Source organism: Mobula birostris, chromosome 1, assembly GCF_030028105.1.
Source record: "Mobula birostris isolate sMobBir1 chromosome 1, sMobBir1.hap1, whole genome shotgun sequence".
Classification (NCBI taxonomy): Eukaryota; Metazoa; Chordata; class Chondrichthyes; order Myliobatiformes; family Myliobatidae; genus Mobula; species Mobula birostris.
This window is the reverse complement of record NC_092370.1, coordinates 90,885,153-90,908,421: the sequence shown is the minus strand read 5'-3', so window position 1 is coordinate 90,908,421 and position 23,269 is coordinate 90,885,153. Positions and strand designations below refer to the sequence as shown.

The 23,269-nt window shown below is 41.5% G+C and overlaps 1 protein-coding gene across 2 annotated transcripts in view; it reads left to right on the top strand.

The window, feature by feature from the left end:
- LOC140198140 (microtubule cross-linking factor 1) overlaps positions 1-23,269 on the top strand; it is a 217,437-nt gene that overhangs the window by 13,985 nt on the left and 180,183 nt on the right. For both annotated transcript variants that reach the window (XR_011886109.1, XM_072259104.1), the window contains exons 2-3: positions 2,635-2,859; positions 8,041-8,199. Coding sequence is in view for 1 of the 2 variants with exons in the window: in XM_072259104.1 (XP_072115205.1) it covers positions 2,635-2,859; positions 8,041-8,199 (384 nt within the window). In the remaining variant the exon portion in view is untranslated. The remainder of the gene's footprint in view (positions 1-2,634; positions 2,860-8,040; positions 8,200-23,269) is intronic.

The following is a 23,269-nucleotide window of genomic DNA, read 5'->3' as shown; positions in this document are numbered from 1 at the left end:
TGAGCTTCCGTTCATCTGTCACTTGAATTCTCCATTCCATTTCTACTCTGATCTCTAGCCTTCTACAGTGCTCCAGTAAATAAGTTTAAGGAACAGTGTTTCATCTTCTTCCTGAGTGTTTTGCTGCTGTAAGTCATGACATTGAATATAACAATTTCAGCCAACTTCCATTTTTTTAAATCTCCTGGATAAGCATTAGATGTTGATTTTTCCAGCACTGCCCATGAGATAAGTAAAAGTTCAGGGAGATCATTTCCTATGTCAGTACTGGCATTGAGGATTCTGTGATGCTACCAACACACATCAGAAAACCTGTGCATGCTGCCTATCACTTGCCTTCAAAACAGTTATAAATTTACATTATTTACTTGCAATGGGCGAGGCCCGTATACTAGTGATTCTTTCTGAGAGATTCTCACATTCAAGTGACTTGGGAGTATAAGTGCATTGTTCATTGAAAACAGTGTCACAGATAGGGGTGGGAGGTGAAGAAGGTATTTAGTAAACTGGCCTTAGCAGGCACTTGTATAAGTCATTGGAGAGGCTGCACTTGGAGTACTATCCACAGTTTTGGTTTCTTTGTTATAGGAAGGATGTGATTAAATTGGAAAGAGTGCAAAATAGATTTATGACGAGATTGCCAGGAATAGAGGGCCTGAGTTGTCAGGAGAGATTGGCAGGCTAGGTCTTTATTCCTCATAGGAGAATGAGGGGTAATGGGATAGAAATGTTTAACATTTTGAGGCGCATAGATAAGGTGGACAGTAATGGTCTTTTCTCCAGGATAGGGGAGTCCAGAATTAGGGGGCATAGGTTTATGTTGAGAGGGGAGAGATTTAAAAGGAAACTGAGGAGCAACTTTTTCACACAGTGGTGAGTACATGGAATGAGAAGAGTTGTTGAGGCTGGTGTAATGGTATCATTGGGTAGATACACTGAGGGGCAGGGCTTGGAGGGGTATGGGCTGAATGCAGGAAATTGAGACCAGCTGTGTGGGCACTGTGGTTGGCATGGGATTGTTGGGCCATAGGGCAGGCATCTGTGCTGTATGACTCTGCAAATGATGTCCTTTGAGATGAATATATTGCAAGTTATTCTTTAACTGCCCATTGCACTGCCAGTGTTGAGGGCGGCAATGAAGGTCCTACTTGGTCTTGACAGTGATCAAGGTTTCCTTCATCATGTCAGTAGCTTCCTGTCAGTTTCTACTGCTGTCAGCCATGCAAATCCATTTGGAGGCTCAGGAGTATTGTCACACACAGATGTTGAAGGATTCTTCATTGCTATCTCCGCAACAGTTTTGTTTGACCAGTCAGAGTTGTTGGCCCTAAACTGAACCACCAAACCTGGAGGACCAGTGGACCATTCTGAATCTAGCCTCTACCCTTTGACCTGTTTGGCATGGGTGAAACTACCAAGGGTCAAAACATAAAGCCCTGACTCCAAATAGCATTGCTCTCTAGGTCATTGAGGCATACAAGTGCTTGACTTCAAACAATAGTGAGTTTAGGGAGCTTCTAACAGAATACTGGTAGATTTTCTCCATTGTGACCAACTTAACATTTTATCTGAGGCATTTTCATTTCATGAAAGGACAGAATCTGGAGTTAAAGCTTCCTTAATTTATACTAATAGATAGCTTTAACACTCAATCCACAAATGAGGATAAAACAGTAAATTCTTTCTTATTTGAAACTTGCCTTTCATTCAGTTGAAACAGTAAGTTAAAATGCTGCAGGGAACTTCCGTAAAGGAGTCTGGAAAATCATCAGCAGTGTGCAAACATAAATTTCTGATACAGTTTTGACCCAAAATGTTGTCAGATTAGGAATCTCCACTTGCATGAGGATGGCTGGTGTTTGAGATGGTTCCAGCACATTGATGAAGTGGTGGATGATCCTTGGAGGCTGATTTTAATGTATAAATTATTGGAATGGAATAAAGGGAGCTTAACTCTGCAGCTGCCTGTGCAGATGTTCTTTATAAAGAAGAAACTTCCATCATTTTCTCAGTGCTGAAAAGTCTGTCTTGTTAACAAGTATGGGATTCATACAAAGCAAAGCAGTACTGTTTTTGTAACTTATGCAAGTTCCCTACAGTATTAAGTTTTGTGAATTTGTACTTGGGAGCTATTTGTGATGAAAATTTAAAGAACTGCAGGTGCTACAAATCTTAAATAAAAAAAGGAAAATGCTGCAAGTACTCTGTAGGTCAGGCAGCATCTGTGGAAAGGGAAACAGGTTTAGAACTCCTCAGCCTGATAAGTTACCTATTTCCAGTATTTTCTAGTTATACTTTTCGACTATGCTTTCATTTGTCTGGTTAGTGCCCCTTTTAGTCATGTGTGTCATGTCATTTGCTTCCGGTAGTACCGGTTGTCAGGAGATATTTGATGTTACTTCTCCATCCTCTCAGCTGGAATAGAGAGGAGAGAGTCCCGTCAGTCTGTGTACCAATCTTCCTTCCCTGCTCGCCCACCCCCATCCCATCCCACTGCATGGGGTTCATTGACTGTAATTGCACCTTCTTAGCTTGCATGTTGCTCTTTTATTTTTGGTTTTGTGCAAATTAATGGCAGGATAGAAGAGTGCAGCACACTGTGTTATTAATTAGCATGTGTTTCTTAATGGACAGGATGAGTTGGATGAGCTGCGATCCGAGATGGAAGAAATGCGGGATAGCTATTTGGAGGAGGATGTGTATCAGCTGCAGGAACTGCGCAGGGAGCTGGATCGTTCCAACAAAAACTGCCGCATCCTGCAGTACCGCCTCAGGAAAGCCGAGCAGAAGAGCTTGAAGGTTGCTCAGACCGGTCAGGTTGACGGGGAACTAATAAGAAATCTGGAGCAAGACTTGAAGGTAAGCTGGTCACCATACCCAGTCAACTCACTAACCTTGTGACTACCCATGAACAAAATCAATGTGTGTTCTATTAAGCTCGGGGCAACAAGCTGATCCACAAATTTACACAGAAAAAATAACCACACAGATGCAAATCTTGTTTCTGTTGCCTCTATTCTTGTTGCTTAGCAAAACAGCATTGTATTTTTCTCTATGTCAGCCTACTGCACTAACAGAATCTTTCAATCTCTCTGTCCGTGATGAACAAACTGTCCCAATGTAGTCATCCCATTCATGCTCAGTTACGTACAGTATATATTCATTCATTCATTCCTTTGTGCATGTCCACTCATTCATGAGTCATTCATTGCCAACTTTACTCATGGGAAATGCCTCATTCACACACAGGAGAACTCTGTGAAATAGAGAGATTGGAGATAACCATGTGTTGTAGGAAAGAAAGAACTATGTTTTAGGGTTAAGCTTCACCCTTCACAATTTCCATCTTTCACTGATCATAAATTTCCCAGCAAGGTGATTGCATTTATGCACTTGATTTTTTTCTCAGAAGTTACAGCACATTATGACCTCAATGTTATTTTTCAAGGTGTAATTCAGTCATTCCATTTAATTTCTGAGCAATGTATGCAATATGCATCCTGAAATTCTTGTTCTTTGCAGGCATCCGCAAAAACAGAAGAGTGTCCCACAGAAGCTGTGACAGTAAAAATGTTACACCTCAAAGCCCCCCTGCTCACCCCTCCCTTGCTGAAACAGCAGGAAAGCAACGACCCTCCCCCGCCCCCACTTCCGCAAAAAAAGACATCAGCACCCTCCACCCAGCAGGCAAGCAATAGCAAGGCCCCTAAGAAAGACTATGATCTGCAGTACAAGAAAAACTAATCGTTCACCCGAAATTCAACATGCCACAGGCTCTCTCTTTCTCTCTCCCCCCCTAATAAAAGGACAGAGAGCTGTCCCCTTTCACGGTGAGAGGGGAGAGATAACAGAACAACTCACTGATTTGCAGTGATAAAGTCTGTCACGTAGCTGTTTTTCCAAGTTCTCCAACTCAAGAATCGGCAACAAATTCTCCCCCAGCAACGAGAGAGAGGAAGTGTGCTCAACTTGCTGATTACAGAGCCTCCAACAACTGATCCACTGTTCTCTTCTTTCAGTTAGTCCTGACGAAGGGTCCCGGCCCGAAACGTCGACTGTACCTCTTCCTATAGATGCTGCCTGGCCTGCTGCGTTCACCAGCATTTTTTGTGTGTGTTCCACTGTTCCTAATGTTCCATTTTCTCCCACAACGATTCAGTCCACAGTACCGGCATAGAATCAGCCTATCCACTGGGCCGCAAAGCCTCGGAACCTTGAAGGCACACTTGTCTTTTAGGCCGTGTCCTCGTTGTATCGAAAAGGGGGCAGTTGTGAGCCCCCCTGGGAGTGGGTCCCACCACCGCAAAGAACTGAAGTCTGAGTGTAATTCCAGGTCAGGGTCTCCAACAGAATCCAATCCACCCTGAAGGGGAAAAGGAGAGACATCAAAGGTAGAAATTAAGCTGTTTCCGTGGATGAACTCGAAGGAGTCGCTGTTAAGCACCATCTTAGCTCCGCTCCAATATAAAATCCTGGAAACACACAGGAGCTCAGCATCATATTTGGAGAAAACACCATCCATATTTTGTGGATGTGAATTCTCTATTAGAACTAATCTGTCCACGCACTGATCAGACCTCAGCCTCTTTATCTGGTTTTTGACTTTAATAGAGAAATAAACACAATGCATTCTTTAGGATTGCTCTCACCACAAGGTAAATAAAAAGCAGCTTTCACACTGACTCTGCCAAATAGCCAGTGTTAATTCACAGTAACACTAGAGATTCTGCTGATGCTGGAAATACAGAGCAACACACATAAAATGCCTCAGGAACTCAGCAGGTCAGGTAGCGTCTACAGAGGGGAATATGCAGTCAATATTTCTGCCCAAGACTCTTCTTCAGAAATGCTGAGATTTTCCAGCATTTTGTCTGCATAAATTAACAGTGTCTTTCTGAATGAAAATAGGAGCATACAGTATCGGGTAATATCTTTGGAAAGAAGCAGTGCTGATGCTTCTGGTTGAAGAACAGCCTCCGTATGATATTGGATCTTGGACATGAAATGTTAACTCTGTTTCTCTCTCTACAAATTCTGCCTGGCTTGCTGCGTGTTTCTAGCACTTTCTGTTTTTATTTCAGAGTTCCAATCTCTTGCCTTTTTGTATGGCATGTTTTTTCTCCTATTTCTGTTCTTCTGCTCTCTGTGACAACGTCTTGTTCGACTGATATTTAGTTCTTGTTCTCACACCTGCCCCGCTCCCATCCACATTCCTGCTTACATCCTTGTCCCTGCTGCTGGCTTTCAATCAGTGCCACTTTGCACTGCCCTACAATTGAAAGAGGCCTTTCACATGTTTTTTAAATCCTACTTTTAATCTTGGTCCTCAGTGGCATGTTTATGTTGAAGATGCAGGATTGGGGGAAATGGTTTGCATTTCCAAAATGAGAAAGTAAGAAAGTTGGTCAGACAAAATGCATTTATACCTCATTCAATGGTTTGTTTGACATGCCATATAATGTTCTCCTTGGATACATATAGTTAATTGAAAAGCAAAAATACTGCAGGTGCTGGAAATTTGATATATAAGCGATGCTGGAAATGCTCAGTACTTATGAAAGGGAAACAAAGTTTGCATTTCAGATTAACCTTTCATCTGCCCATAGATGTGTATTGATGCTTCTTACTCACACACCTGTGCTAATACAGATGTTTTTATATCAATATTGTAATCATACTTCCATAAAAACAATTAGCATGTCTTTTTTAATATGAATTCACAAACTAGTTTCAGGCTGTTTGGTTTGATACTGATATGCTTCCCACCTTTTGTCCTTGCCTACTGTCCAATGAGCCTCTGCATGCAACACATCATTCTCCACAGCTTCCAGCATCTTCACACCAAGCACATCTTAACCTCCCCCCCGCCCCCCCACTCTCTGCTTTCCACAGGGATCACTCCCTCCGTGATTCCCTTGTCCATTCATCCCTCCCCACTAATCTCTCTCCTGTCACTTATCCCTGCAAGCAGCAGAAGTACTAATAAGCCCAGTCACTTCCTCCCTTACCTCCAACAGGGCCCCAAACAGTCCTTCACGGTGAGGCAACACTTAACCTGCAAGTCTTTTGTGGTCATATACAGTATCCAGTGCTCCCGATGTGGCTGCCTCTAAGATTGGTGAGACCTAATGTAAATTGCGAGACCACTTTGCTGAATACCTCAGCTGCATCCTCAAGAAGCAGAATTCACAGTTGCCAACTATTTCCATTCCTATCCCATTCCCATTCTGACATGTTGCTCCCTGTCGTCTGCTTCTGCTATCATGAGGCTACTCTCAGATTGGAGGGGCAACACATCATATTCTATCTGGGTAGCATCAAACCTGAAAGCCTGAACATCGATTTCTCCAACTTCCAGTATTGTTTCACCTCCCCCTTCCCTCTTCTTCATTTCTCCACATAGCCTCTTACCTCTTCTCCTCACTGCCTATCACCTCCCCCGCTGACCCTCCTCCTTCCTTTCTCCCGTGAACTACACTTCTTTCCTAGCAGATTCCTCCTTCTCTCCTTCTCTAGCCCTTTGCCTTTTTGCCTCCCAACTTCTAACTTAATCCCCCTCCCCCACCCACCAGACCATTTTTCACCTTGTAGCTTCTCTTCCTTCCCCTCCCCTCACCTTTTTATTCTGGCATCTTTCCCTCTTCCTTTCCAGTCCTGATGAAGGGTCTTGGCCTGAAATCTTGACTGCTGCCTGACCTGCTGAGTTCCTCCAGCATTTTGGGTGTGTTGCTCTGGATTTCCAGTATCTGCAGGATCTCCTGTGTTTTTCTTTACTAATAACTACAACTCTTAAGTATGATTCTATGCTTAAACTAAGGTTCACTTTCCCTGCGTGAAATTAGCTTTGGGCTTGAGGGCTTTCACTTAAGTTTGAAAGCATTTAGATTTAATTTGTGCAGAATACAACAGATTAAAGAATTATTAATACCCAGTACTAAGATATAGGAGGTTGTCCATTCCTGCAGTAACATCGAAAATCCAATTATCCGCAAAGACATTGATGATAATAGGGACACAAATTGCATAAAGTTTGCAATTTTTAAAATTTTCAGATCAGTTTGGGGTCCAAAGGCCATTAACTCTATGGTCATGTCATAATTTGTCAACACTTTATTATGTATTGAAGTTAATAACCCTGTTGGTTAATTAAATTGCTTTATTTGTATTTATATAGGACTTGCAATGAATATTGGGTCACTATAAAGCATTTCCTGGTAAATGATATACATTTGAAGCATAGTTACATTTGTAATGTAGGAAATGTTATAGCCAATTTATACTTGGTGATAATCTGTTTTATTTGATATTGACTGAGGAAGAGGAATGATAATGGCCAGGACTCCATGAAAATTCTCATTCTCCACTTTGAACTAACATCTTCTATGTCCACTTGGGAAATAAAACGGGCTTCACTTTAACCTCTTTATCCAAAAATGTAGTGCTCACTCATTACTACATTAAATTCCACACGTGTTGTGTTCAAATCTCTAACAAGGGAGTTTGGACTGACAGAATCTGGAGATAATTGGCCTCATTTGCCTTCCCCTGATATTGAAAACTACCAAGTAAGTTTTAATGGCGGGATTTTGATAGGCTAAGTGTTTCCTTGATAAATTTTCTTAAAAGACAGATTCATTGGGTGTGTGTGTGTGTATATGTATGTGTGTGTGTGTGTGTGTGTGTGTGTGTGTCCACAAGATTTTCATGACCAATTTTAAATTAAGTGAATTCTTCCTTTCACCAGATAAATGCAGTATGAGGTTGCTTGAATCAATTTTCTATTTTTTGATAGTAAGAATATTTTGTTGGCCAAGGAGGTGGTTACAGGAACGTTACACTCAGATAACTCAACCAAGTCATAGCCTCACAGTGATAATTCTACATTTCAGATCCCAGTCAGGAATTTCTATCACAGGCACCCAATCCTGCCTTGTGCAGTGCATTTACCTTCTGAGCCTTGTAGCATTTATTTAAAGTGTAATATTCCTGGGCTTGCCCTACTGTAGGATTATTCTGACTTTATTCTGCTGCTGTTCTCAGGTTGCCAAAGATGTGTCTGTGCGTCTGCACCATGAACTGGAGAATGTTGAGGAAAAACGTGTCAGCGTGGAGAATGAAAATGAATCCCTTCGACAAAGGCTTATTGAAGTTGAAATCTCCAAACAAGCATTGCAGAATGAACTAGACAGGATCAAAGAGGTATGCTGAGGGCCTTGTGCTTCTTAGGTTCCAATCATTCAGCATGATGCCGAAGTCAGAAAGTTACTTCAAAGTTCAAAGTAAATTTGTTATCATAGTCCATGTATGTCACTGTAAATACAACCTGAGATTCATTTTCTTGTGGGCATACTCAGTAATCCAAGAAACATGATAAAATCAATGAAAGATTGCACCCACTTTTATAACCAATTTCCCTCGGGATCAATAAAGTATGACTATGACAACAGAATGGACAAATAACCAATGTGCAAAAGAAACCAGACTGCAAATGCAAAAGAAAAAAAAGATAAATAAATAAGCAGTAAATATCGAGAACGTGAGATGAAGAGCCCTTGGAAGTGAGTCCCATAGGTTGTGGGAACAGTTGGGTTCAGTGAAGTTTCAAGGTTCAAATTCCTGGGCTTTGGGAAGGACTTGGGTGAGTAGTAGTTAGTAAAACTAAGTGAAAAGCAAAACGCATCCTTGGTCTCTACAGACTGAGCGAGCAGCTAGCTGTGTCCTACCCAAAGTCATGTAGCTGATATTTATGTTTGTTGGTAGTTGTCCATGTGCCTTGGGAGATATGTATTTTGGCTTCTTCGTGTAATTGGAGATGGTGGTGTCAGAGCAGGATTTTTTTAAAGTTTATTTGAAATCAACTGGGAAGGGTACAAGTGAACATCGGGGTGGTTATCACCTGTTTACAACACTTCTCTGTATTTCATGGGACCAGAATATATGTAGGCAGAATTAGGCCATTTGGCCCATCGAATCTGCCCCACCATTCAATCATGGCTGATTTATTTTTTCATCCCCTTTCTCCCTTTAACCTTAATCCCTTTACCAGTAAAGAACCTATGAATATCTGCCTTAAATATACCCAATGACGTGGTTTCTACGGCACTCTGTGGCAATGAATTCCACAGATCCACCACCTTCCAGCTGAAGAAACTCCTCCTTATCTCAGTTTGAATGTGACACCCCTTTATTCTGAGACTGTGCCTTCAGATCCTATATTCTCCTACTGATGGAAGCATGCACATGATGTCCACTGCAGACCTTTGAGCATCGAATGTTTCAATAAAATCGCCCATCATCCTTCTGGGTGTATCGGCCTAGAGACTCCAAATGCTCTTGTTACGTACCCCGTAACTGGGTTGCCAAACCAGCAGAAATGGATCGCTCAGTTGGAGTCTGGATTACTAGAACTAAGAAAGTTTTATTAAAGAAACAAGCAACACAGTACTCTAATCAAACGGATAATAAATGCAACAGTTCAGCAATGATAAACACACATGTACACAGAATTAGGATAACAGGATCAATCAAGCTCTATTGTCATCTAGGGGTAAATGACCAGTTTCAAAGTGACGCAAAGTTCCGTTCAATTGAATTCAGTTCAGTTCGCAGTAATCACTGCCGTGGGAGATGAACAGTGGGGGGAAGGAGAGAGAGAGCAAAACGAATGAATATTCAAACGGCTTCCACACAGACCTTCGATATTCTTCGCAGTCAGCTTTCGGGCGAGCCCTTTGTGATGTCTTCTGAGGTCACCGACCGTGACCCCTCCGTTTCCAGATACGATCATTTCTCTGCAGTGAACCTGGCACCCAGGCAAGGGTGGACACACACCAGGTTCCCGCCGATCGTGCCTTTCCACCCTGTGCGTCTATGGCTTGGTCCTGCGACCAGCCTTCCAAAACTTCCCACCGACTTGTGGGAGACGCATCGCTTCCAGGGTCTCGTTACCTTGGGGTGTCGTGTGTGTCTTGCCTTAGCGAACCTGTCCCTTTTTATCCCCCTGCTGGGGTATCGCCTGTCCATCACTTCAAACAGTTCAGGGTTCAAAGGGGGAGCCGATCTTGACAGCTCTCCTTCCGTTAAACTCTCCTGTCCCTTCATTAACATCTCCAAATGCTGCTCCATTGTTTTCCTTATCTCTCTTTCTCCTGAAGACGGGTGGCAGACCAACTGCTGATCCCACTGGTGCCAGCACAGGCCAGCTAACATCTTAATCTATGTGTATTCTTGTCACACTCTTCATAGGTTAAGCCTTTCTTTTCCTGGCATCATTCTTGTGAACCTCCTGTGGACTCAGGGCTAGCACGTCCTTCCTTAGATATGGAGCCCAAAATTGTGCAAAGTGTTCTAACTGAAGTCTGACCAATGCCTCAAAGCCTCAGCATTTCATACTACTTAATTGTAGTCCTCTGAAAGTGCATTTGTCTTTACTACTAACTCAATTTGCAAGTTAACCTTGAGGAAATCTTGAACTACCAACTCCCTTTGTACCTCCAATTTCTGAATTCTTTTACTATTTAGAAAAAGTGTGTACCTTCATTTATTGTACCAAAGTGCATTATCCCACACTTACACTTCATTGCCCATTCTCCTAACCTTCCAAGTTCTTCTGCAAACTCTTTGTCTTTGTGACACTACCTGTCCCTCCACCTATCTTGATATCAACTGTAGCTTGGCCACAATGCCATCAATTCCTTCATTCAAATCATTAACGTATAAAGTTAAAAGTCACGGACTGAACACTGATCCTTGCAGAACTTTGCTGGTCAGCAGTAGCCATCCTGAAAAGGACCTCTCCATCCCCACTCTCTGACTTACTGCCAGACCCCTAACCTTCAATCCGTGCTAGTACCTTGCTTCTAATACTGTGGGTGCTTGTCTTGCTTAGCAGCCTTGTGTCCAGCACTTTGTCAAAGGTCTTCTGAAAATCCAAATAAATAACATCCATCGACTCTCCCATATTTTTTTTCCCTCTCTGCACTTTGTGGCAACCTCGCCATTTCTTTAGCATTTGTCTGTTTTTTACGAGACCGAGTTGCTAGCTCAACACTCAACCCAGCACAGATGAAAAGCATGCAAGGAGCTGGCTGGATTCGACCCAGGACCTCTCACCTCGAAGTCTAGTACAGATGCCATTATACCACCGGTGGGTCCTCTTTAGATTTTTGTTCAGGCTTTTTATGTTGCTGAAGCTTTGGTAGAACTTTGACTCAGTCCGTCTCTCTTTGTCAAATGGGTAACTTTAGAACTACTGCTGTCCCGTACAGACTTTCCTTTCTCCTCAGCTCCGTACTCCTGCAAGAAGGGGATCCATTTATTTGCCATTGGGCATCTGTCAGCCACAACCTTTACCATGCAAACAGTAGGTGTTGAAAGCTGGTATAAAAACAAATGCTAGAAATACTTAACAGATCAGACAGCAGCTGTGGAGTGTGAAGCAAAATTAACGTTTCCTGCCTATACCCTTTCATTGTACTCCAAGGAAAACCTAAAATGTTAATCACCATTTATTCTCACAACCCGATCACCATTCTGAACCAATGAATGAATGATGTCCAAAGATGGTAAACTAGAGGTGTCTACGGACGAGAGCTCATGGTCTAGTGGCATTTAACAGAACTCTGATTTTAATCTGACTCTCCCGTCCTTGTTTCTTCGCATTTGCTATCAATATTTTTGTAAGAACCTTCTGACATTTTTTTTTATTTTTAGTACTCTGTCATTTTTAGTTGGCCAAAACCCATTTGGAGTTTTTATTGTGAAATATCATACAGAAGTATTATCTTGCAACTATGACTTGTTGCTTTTCCTGACCTCTACGTCTGCTGTGTGTAGATAAGGTCTGCAGCTGGAAGCGGGAGGTGTGTGTTCTATGGCACTGACAAATCAGCCATTTGTTCTGGCCTTGGAGCCTTGTTTCATTTAATTCAGCACTGCTGTTTAATGTCTGTACATAAACAAGCCATTTGAGCATTCTGCACATTTCAGCTGTATCATTTTACAGCACAATACTGTCAAAAACATACTGATATGGAGGAAACTTAAGGTTCATTTTGATACCACTTTATTTGATAAGTTTTAATGGGCCCTATCAGACTATTCCAGACTCCAGTGTTGCCTTTTTTCAATTCTGGCCTCTTTAAAATCCTGTATAAGGAATAAAAGCTGGAATTTTGCCATATTTAGTTTACATTTCTCTTAATGTCTCAGTGGTAAAGGAAATAAGTCTTTGCCAATTGAAATTAATGCTGTTTGTTCCAACTGTTTTGTACAGCTTTACACGAGTGATTCATGTTCTGTGATGGGTGTTTGTTGTCTCATGGCACTGTTCTGTAAATTGTCACTCCATCCATCCCAGGCAAATACTTCAGAGCAAAACTTATGGACATAAAGGCAACTAACTCTTTCAACCAGAAACCTACACACTGTGGTGGTATGTAACAGTCGGTAGCAGAAATGGCTTTTCAGTCTCCCAAACCTACTCAGACATACTGTATAATAAAATCATGGCTAATCTGCTATAACTTCAATTCCTTTTCAAGTAAGACCGTAAGATATGGGAGAAGAATTAGGCCATTTGGCCCATCGAGTCTGCTCCCCATTTCATCATGGCTGATCCATTTTTCCTCTCACCCCCAATCTCCTGCCTTCCTCCCCGTCTACCTTCATGCCCTGACCAATCAAGAATCTGTCAACCTCTGCATTAAATGTATACTAAGACTTGGCCTCCACAGCTGCCTGTGGCAACAAATTCCACAGATTCACCACTCTCTAGCTAAATATCTATCTACTTCAGCCTAACAATTAGTTTTACTTTTTCACCACTCTCCAAGGAAGAAAATTCCAGAGACTGTGTCCCTTTCACGTTTTAAATGGGTAAAAAATTCTAACTTCCATAAGTGGAGGCAGCCTTTCCACATCCATTCTTGTTAGACCTTCTCAGGATCCCTTCTAATGTTTCATTAAAGTCCCTTATAAACTCCTCTGAACTAGAGTAAATAAAGCTTTGCCCAATTTCAGCTGTTAATCTAATAAACATGCTCTGAATTGCTACTCTGCAAATAAAGAAAGCAATATTAGACTAAGTACTCCAGATGTGGTCTCTGCAGCGTCCTATATAATTGAAGCATAACCTCCCTATTTTTGCGTTTGATTCACCAAGGAATAAACAATGACAATTGTAGAGCAAGCCTCCACAAGTGCTAGGGCATTTCTCTTTGGAGCAAAGGAGGGTAAGGGGCAAATTGACTGAGGTGTCTAAGATGATAAGGGACATAGATAGAGTGGACAGCCAGGGCCTTTTCCCCAGGGCAGCAATGGCTAATACAAGAAGGCATAACTTTAAGGTGTTTGGAGGAAAGTATGGGGGCAGATGTCAGAGATAGTTTTTTTTTTACACAGAGTAGTATGTGAAAGAAACGCACTGCTGGGAATGGTGGGTAGAGGTGGGTACATTAGAGATATTTAAGAGACCCACAGATAGGCACATGAATGAAAAGAAAATAGAGGGCTAAATTGAAGGGAAAGGTTAAATTGATTGAGGAATAGGTAATAAGGTTGGCACACATTGTGGGCCAGACTGTCTGTCCTGTACCACACTGTTTCATGCTCTGCGTTCTGAGTGTGAGTCCCGCCTTAGCAACATGTACAGGGGATCTGGTTGCACACATCCCCTGCAATGCAGGAAGTCTCAGTCTTTTTTAAGCTTGGATAGGGGCGCTAAAACTAAAGGACATCAATTTCAGGTGAGAAGGAAAGATTTAATGGGGATCTGAGAGGCAAGTTTCTCCACACAGAGTAATGGGTACCAGAGGCAGATAACCTTTCTGATTACCCAGAGTTTCTGCCAACTAGCCTTACTAGGACAATGAACCCATGTACACTAACTCAATATTTTTCTACTACTTATTTAATTTGAAATTTATATGTTTTTATCTTATTGTAATTTATATAGTGTTTTATCATGTATTGCAGTGTACTGCTTTCACAAAACAACAAATTTCATGACAAGCAGTATGCCAGTGCTAATAAACCTGATTCTGATTTGACGCCCTGATCCCTCTGCATCTCAGAATTCTGCACGCTGTCACCATTCAGAGAAACTTCCTTTTACCTGTCTTTAGCATTCAATTCCTACAAATTGTGGTAACATAACAATTTTAACATTAGATTTCTCTGCAATAATATTCGTGATTTCAAGATAGTTATCCTACATAGTTGAAATTATTTGACTTTTAATCATATACTGTAACAGTCAGGTGATACCTAAGCATGTTGGCAGTGATGACACCTGTTGGTGAATTTGTATTATTTTACATTATTGCTTTCACATTTACTGGCATAGATAATTTCCAGTTTTGTTTAGGTTATTGATAGAAGAACTGATTTGTTTGACTTCAGTTTATTTTCTTTTTACTTAGTGAGTTGAACATTCCTTTTCTAACTTTTCAAAAGGTCATGAATTTAGGTGAACAGACCATGAGAACTAGGATAGTCGAGCCTGGACTATGGTGTGAGATACTAGATTGTATTATTAAAATAACAAGATAATCTACGAAGTTTATCTCCCTTGGGGTTTAAACAAGGTCAACCTAAAAGCAGTTAGCCTACTATATGATCATTTCCTGGAATGATCCCCAAGAGAAGAGTTTGTTACATGAATTGTTATAGTCAGATTTAATGAGCTTGAGTTGGAATCTTGTCTTTGTTGAAATGAGTATTTATAGAAAAGCTGTTGTTCTGCATCCTTGAGCGAGAGCTACCCTGTTTATTTTACAGATGCTGTTTGATCCAGTGGGTTCCTCCAGCATTTTGCTGACTCTTGTTGGAGAGTGTTATTGCCAATGTTATTAGCCATTGTCTGAGGGAATGAGCATCAAAAGGTGATTAAAAGCATGCCGAAACAAGGGCAAGATGAGTAGTGAGGTAATGGTGATTGTGGGGCTGTTTTCAGAGAGGAGAGCTAAAGGCTCAAGATACCAGAGTCAAACAACAGAAACCAAGAGAAGGTAGAATAATCTGTCCATCAGCAATGGTAAGGTTCAATGTATTCAGTGTATTGGAGGTAGTCAGTAGATTCGAGTGATATGATGAAGGCCTTTCCTATGGATCAGTAAGTGGGTTGAATTTTCAGTGATTTAGAAGTTATCCAGAGTGGGAAACAGTAGGTGAACAAGGAGTTTTCAAACCTAGAAATGAGAAGCATGGATGGACATTTCAATGACGGTGGAAGATTTCTTATATTGCTACTTTACAAAGTTCAATGTAAATTTTATTATCAAAGTGCATATACTGTATGTCACTATATACAACCGTGAGATTCATTTTCTTGTGGGCAATAAATCTATGAAATAATAACTATAACATAATCAATGAAAAACTACCCAACTAGGGCATTCAGCGGGAGTACAGAAGACAACAAATTGTGTAAATGCAAAAAGAAGAAACAATTATAATAAGTAAGCAATTAATATCAAGAATATGAGATGAAGAATTCTTGAAAACTGAATCCAAAAGTTGTGGGAACATTAAATAATGGGGTAAGTGAAGTTTAGTGAAATTATCCCCTTTGGTTCAAGAACCTGATGGTTGAAGGGTTGTAACAGTTCATGAACCTGACGATGCAAGTCCTGAGGCTCTTGTACCCTTTTCCTGTTGGCAGCAGAGAGAAGGGAGCATGTCCTGGGTTGTGGTGGGTCCCTGATAATGGATGCTGCTTTCCTGCGACTGCGTTTCATACAGATGTGCTCAATGGTTGGGGGTGCTTTATTTTCGTGATGGATTGGGCCATATCCACTACCTTTTGTGGGATCTTCCGTTCAAGGGCATTGGTGTTTCCATACCAGGCAGTATGCTCAACACTACACATCTATAGAACTTTGTCAAAGTTTTAGATGACGTGCTAAATCTCCACAAACTCCTAACAAAGCTTTCTTCATCATTGTACTTATGTGCTGGCTCAGGACAGGTCCTCCGAAATAATAACACCTGGAATTTGAAGTTGCTAACCCTGTCCACCTCTTATCCTCTGATGAGGACTGGCTTATGGACCACTGGTTTCTTTTTCCTGGTCTATAATTAACTCCTTGGTCTTGCTGACATTGAGTGAGAGGTTATTGCTATGAAAACACTCAGACAGATTTTCAATCTCCCTCCTATATGCTGATTCACCACCACCTTTGATTGGGCCTACTACAGTGATGTCATCAGCAACTTGAATATGGCAGTGGATCTGTGTTTAAGTCACACAGTCATAACGTGTAAAGTGAGTAGAGCAGAGGACTAAGCACAGAGCCTTGTGGTGCACCTGCGCTTATGGAGATTGAGGAGGAACAGTTGTTGCCAATCTGAACCGACTGAGATCTGCAAGTGAGGAAATTAAAGATCCAATTGCATAAGGAGGTATTGAGGCCAATGTCTTGAAGCTCATTGATTAATTTTGAGGGGATGATGGTATTGTATGCTGAACTGTTGTCAATAAAGAGTATCCTGATGTATGCACCTTTGCTGTCCATGGCATCTGCTGTGGGCCTGTTGCTTTGATAGGCAAATTGGAACAGATCTAAGTCGCTTCTTGGGCAGGAGTGGATATGTTTCATCACCAGCCTATCAGAACACTTCATCGCTGTGGATGACCGTGCTACTGAGTGATAGTCATTGAGGCAGGTCACCACACACTGGTGTAATTAAAGCCTGAATATAATTAAACCTTAATTGAAGTACACTTCGGGAAATTTTACTCTTTCAGCCATTGATTGCAAGGGAACCACAAACAAGAGAAAATCTGCAGGTGCTGGAAATCCGAGCAACAGATACAAAATGCTGGAAGAGCTCGATAGGCAAGGCAGGATCTAGGAAAATAGTACAGTTGACGTTTCGGGCTGAAACCCTTTGACAGGACTGGAGGAGAAGGGAATGCATTTTGAGTTACCAACTGCTTTCAGTCTTAGAAAAAAAAAATCAACATCAGATTTTGGACAAAATATTCCAAATTGTAGCTGTGGGATTGAGGGAGCTGCTCTTGAGGTAGTGTGATTAAACATGCAGGTGGAAATCGACCACTTTGATAAAAATGTTTCTGACTTGTAGTCAAAGCCAGGAACCTATGGTTACTCAATCGATAATTGGGAAGAGAAGCTACTGCTAGTGAAGTCTTATGAGGAGAGTGTTCTGTGCAGACATGGAGGAGAAGCAAACCTTGATAAAGAAATCAACTGCATCATGATCATTGAGAGAAATGTTGAGACACAGTCACAATTGGCAACAGTGATACCTTTTGCCAGAAAGGTTTCAGCACACAGAGTGAATCAGAAGATAGAATCACAAGGTCATCAGTCCACTGAGTCTGTGTCAACCATCAGGCATCAACCTATGTCAATCCCATTTTATTCTCGTCTTGCCCTGTCAATTCAGCCCAGACTCTATGACTCATCTGCACATTACAGTGGCCATTTCGCATGTCTTTGGGATGTAAAGGAAACCAGAGTCCTTGTGGTCATGGGGAAAACATGCAAACTCCACACAGAGCAGCATCAGAGGTTAATGTTGCTGGAGCTGTGAGATTCTGAAGGGGGGCTGCGTAAGGATCTTAATGCAACAAAGTTACAGACTTTATAAGGACTTCAAGGCTAGAGGTAAGGAAATTGAAGAAGATTAAAAAAAATGAAGGCAGAGCTGTTTGAGCTGGTGGATACAATGAAGGAAAAGGAAACGATCCCTGTGCAAAGTCAGTGAACAGGGAAGCTGGAGATGATCTTAGATTCATCCAGTGAGGAAACAGGCTTTTCAGCTCACCTTGTCTGCGCTAATAGTTTTTGATTGTTTAGAATCTGCCAGAAAAGGGAACACAGAAGTTGGAGAGAAGATGCCCATTGGAAAGGCTGTACAGCAGATAGGGGAATAGAAACTATGTGCGCAGGCAGGCATGAGAAGAAATTTGTGTATGAGCGATCTAAATTTTAATGCTCAGAGTTTTCACATTGTTAAAGGTGGGAAAGATGGAGAATGATAAAGTGATGCTTGTGGAAAGAGTGGTATAACATTTTTATTCAGCATCCAGGTTTATTGTGTGGTAGTAGTTCAAACTGGGCATGTAGAGAAGATAATAGTGGTTATGTTGGCTTCACTGCTAAGAGAAACAAGACCTTCCTGTTCAGCTTATCTAGGTCTTTCATAACATTATATATCCTTCTTAAATTTTCCTTTAGCCTCTTCGGTTCTAAAGAAAACAACCCAGCCTACCCACATTTTCCTCTTTACCAATGTCTCCCATCCCTGACTGCCTACTTGTGAATTGCCTCTCAATATTCCCAATTTTCTATAATCTCATAACTTCTCAGACTGACCTAACTCTTAAAAAGTTCTGGAATAATCGCATTGCTCTTGTATTCTGCTCATCAAATAGTAAAGGAAAAGATTCTTAATACTGTTTCCTCTCATACCCCAAAGACATGTGGGTTTGTAGGTTAATCACCCACTCACGGTAATTTGCCCCTGGTGTCTAGGTGAGTGGGAGAGCTTGGGGGAGGGGGAGTTGATGAGAATATAGTGCGAATAAAAATGGGAATTCAAGATTAATTTGCTCCTCAGCCTAAAAGGTCAACTATTCATTCGTCTTCATAGATGCTGACTGACCTGTGGAATTTCTCCAGCATTTATCTGTGTTGAGCCTATCCAGCTTTTCCTTTTGAACAAGGATCTCAAGTAATATCCTTATAAATCTTTTTTTTTCATCCTCTCCAGTTTAATGACATCTTTCCCAGAGCAGGGAAACTGGAACTGTTTACGATACTCCAAATGTAGCCTTACCAATGTCTTGTACAGCTGTAACGTGGTGTCCCAATTCCAACTGAGTGAGTGATTGTGTGTGTGTGTGTGTTGCTCAAGATAGCCAGTATCTGCAGTATTTCTTGCAGCAGTATAGGCTCAGGCTTATTTCCCTGAAGCACAGGAGCAGGGGAGTGACCGTATAGAGGTTTGTAAAGTTATGCAGAGTATAGATAAGGTGAATAGCCAAAGCAGTTTTGACAAGGTCGGGGAGTCCAAAACTAGAAGGCATAGGTATCAAGTAAGAGGTGACCTGAGGGGCAACTTTCTCACTCAGAGAATGGTAGCTATATGGAACGAGGTGGCAGACACAGGTTTAATTACAACATTTTAAAAGTTATTTGGACAGTTACATGGACAGGAAAGGTTTAGCGGGATGCAAGTCAAATGCAGGCAACTGGGACTAGCTCACTTACAAAAATTGATGGGCACAGGTGCGATGGGCCAAAGGTCTGTTTCCGTGCTCTGTGGCTCTTCCATATTTGATAGAATATTTTGTTGAGATAACAGCCATTTTTGCTGAAGGTAACACAGTTAATATGATGTACACAATTCAGAGGATGCCATACACAGTCTCATGAAATGAATGTTGGATGCCTGTATATGAAGTTGGCTAAGTAACAAGCAACAGCAGGTTGCAGGGAATTATTGTTTCTCAGGCTGGAGGAAGGTGAATAGTGGTCTTCACCTAGAGATTGGTGTAAGGATCTGGCTTTTATTGAACCACATTAATATCTTCGACTGGTGGGATAAAAGCCACAGTTTTTAAATTGTGGATGATGTTACATTTGTCAGTACAGGTTTTATACCCCTTATTCACAATGCTTGGGGCCAGAAGCATTTTGGATTTTGTCAGATCTTGGAATATATAATGAGATAGCTTGGGAATTGCCTTGGTAAACAGTCTTGGTCTTGCACTTGTTCATCAAGCAAAGATACGTAACAGTAAAACTTATTGTATACCATTAATTTATTGAAAATATAATGTGTACAGGGTAACAAAGTCAGTGCAGCAGCGTCGGGAGAGTACCTGAATCGGCTGCTGAACAACGACAGGTTTTCAGTCTGCACCTGTCATGCTGTGGTTTGATTAAAATGTTACCATACACTGTATTTGTACGTTTTTTTATATCTTACATAAGGTATAAAAGCAATCAGCATTGTAGATTTGTTCTGGTGTGAGATTTTCATCAGCAACGCTTTAAAAATTTAATGCCTTTATGTAAGGTATTAAAACTATCAGCATCGTAGACTTCAAGATTAAAAGTGCATTTATTATCAAAGAATGTATAAATCATACAACCTTGAGATTTGTTTGCTTAACAGGCAGTCGCAAAGCAAGGAACCCAAAAGAACCCAATTTTAAAAAGACCAACCACCAGTGCCCACAGAGAAAGAGAAAAAAAACAAATCACGCAAGCAATAAAAGCGAGCAACAATGGCATTCCAAGCTAAATTGAGTCAATAGATCCAAACCTCTGGAGCAGCTCAGAGTAGGCATAAAGCTTTGGTATTCAGTTCCTCATATAAGTGGGACAAATTTTTGCAAAGTTTGCAGGCATGAAGCACAGCAACTGGGGGCAGTCTCACAGCCTTAGTGTTATGGAGAGAGGAGTCCTCAGGCCATCTGGGCTGGCGTTTAAGTTATTCAAACATTGCACTGGGACATGGGCCCCACTGCTAGCTAGTCACTCCAGCCCTAGATTTCGCTGCCAGAGAAGCTGTTCTCAACGTCTCCAAATCGGCTCGATGCTTAGAGTGACTTATTCTGGTGCTAGATTTTCATAATCAACAGACACTTTAAAAAATTTCATGGGTACCTTTTCTTAAATTTCTGCAACCTGCTCGCTGAATATTCACAATTACCTTCAATTTTCAGCTTGTTGTGATAGATTTATTTCATGATCAGCATACTGTTAAGTGTCATTTGTTCACCCCAATTGAGATCTACATTTGTCACTTTATGCAGTGTTTATCTAGTTTTCACTCAGTGCATATGTGAGGTTTCTTCTCAGAACATTCTATGGTGCACAGAGACCTGAGAACCTTCCTGGCAAATTGTGAAATTTTCTGTCTGTGACCTCAAATCAGCGCTCAAAAAAAATTTAGACTTCAGAGGTTTTTGGATTTTGGAATTTTGGGTATTGTGAACTGATAAAGTTATATTGTGAACTGTGGAAAAAACAGTGTAGGAGTGCAGCTGGGTTTATTTGGCTGGTTTACCAACAGATGCATGGCTGATCAAGTTTAATTCAGAGAAATGAGGTTGTGTGCTTTTATAAGAGAATGAGGCGATGCAATATTTAATAAAGGATCCTACTCTGAAAGGGGAAGAGCAGCACATATTCATGCACAAGTCACTGAAATTGGCACGAGAGGTTGAAAGCGTGGTTAATAAAGCTGGCATAGTTCTGGGTCTGTCAAAAGAGGCACGGGGTATAGAGTCAGGGCAATCCTGCTGACGGGTTATAAAACATTGGCCTGGTCTCAGCTGGGGTATTATGTTCATTTCTGTTGGGCATATTATAGGAAGAATGCAGGGGCAATTGAAGAAGTTCTAGAGGAGATTTACGAGAATGGTTCCTGGGATGGGGAACTATAGTTACATTCACTCACCTTACCAACACCGCAACGTAGCTGTGGCCTATATCATCTACAAGAGGTATCACAGGAATTTAATCATGCATTTTTGTAAGCATCTACTGTGGTGCTGTAAGGTAGTGTGTTCCAGCATTTTAGTCCTGTGACAATCCTGTAGTCACCATTTTATAACTGTGGTAGAGCCAGTGCTACACAGTGCCACTGTGGCAGGGCCACTGCTACAGTGTGATAGTTATGGTCAAGCTCAATGGTGTGGCCGTGATGGGGATAAGTTTACAGTGTGTCTGTTATAGGGCCAGCATGATGTTATAATGTTATAGTTGTATTGTGTGGCATTCTTAAGAATAATTAGGACTAAGCAACAAATGGTAGTTTATTTAAATAACACATTATTCAATTCCATAAGATGACAGATTTGTGAATAGCAGTAGCTACTGTAAATGGTAATTCCTTGCACCCTTGGAAGTCAGAGTGAATTAGGTGAAGAGAGGATTCCTTTAGATTTACGCTGTTCGTTTGCCTCTGGGCCTCCTATCCAAGCTGAAAGTGAGGCAAGGTTTAAAGCACTTCCTCACAGTGCTGTGAATTTGTTTCCCCACACGAGTACCTGAACTTCCTCTATTAGGAGCTTGTCTGCTTTGATGGAGCCTTCTACCACTGTACTAACAGGGCACTGCAGCACCACACCTCTCCACACTCACACTCCAGCATGTGCTGTACTACTACGGGCAGCAAGGTCGTGTAGTGGTTAGCACAGTGCTCTACAGTATCAGCTGAAAGACAGAGGTTCAGTTCCTGCCGTTGTTTGTCCTTCCCATGACCGCATGGTTTCCTCCGGGTGCTTAGGTTTCCTCTCACACTCCAAAGACGTATGGCTTAGCGTTAGTGAGTTGTGGGCATGGTGTGTTGGCACTGGAAACATGGTGGCATTTGAGGGCTGCTCCCAGCACAATCCTCGCTGATTTGTTTTGACGATGTATTTCACTGAGTGTTCAATGTACATGTGAAAAATAAAGCTATTTTAAAGAAAATCTTTTTTCTTTATTCTTTATTATCTATGGGAGAACAAATAATTTTAGGTGAATCCTGAATCAGAAATATGCATCCGCATACTGCTCATTGCGGTAGGTATTCCACTTCCCTGAATGTCTATATTTGTTTTTCATTGAGGGGAGCTGGTGGGCTGGAGGTGGAGGGATTTGCCTGTGAAACAACAGAAAATGGGTGTGGATTTTTATCTGAGCTGCCCAGCTGAGGTGAAATTATTCTATAGGGTGGTTCCTCGTGGCACTGAGAACTTCAAGCAGATAGAAGCTTGGAGTAAATGGCAGAAGGAGCATATCACTTCACAAATTAACCACCCAGCCCTTTAGGTACCTCCTATCTGGGCTATGGTAGGATCTGTTTGTCGTAATTAGGCCTTGTATTGTGAGCAACTTTGAGCCTTCTATCTAAGGAAATTTACAATGGCTCTGGAGAGAGTTCAAGGGAGGTTCATGAGAATGATACCAGGAATGAAAGCTTAACATAGGAGGAACATTTGATGGCTTTGGCACTATATCTGATGGATCCTGGAGGATAAAGGGGGATCTCATTGAAATCTTCCAAATACTGAAAGGCCTGGATAGAATAGACATGAGGGCGTGTTTCTATATTAGTAGCAAAGCAGGATCCAAGGGCACAGCTCTGAATAAAGGAGCATATCTTTAGAACTGAGATGAGGAGTAGTTTCTTCAGCCAAAGGCTGATGTATCTATGAAATTCCTTGCCAAGGACAACCATGAAGACCAAGTCATTTGGGTATATTTAAGACAGAGATGCTGCAATGCCTGCTGAGTTCCTC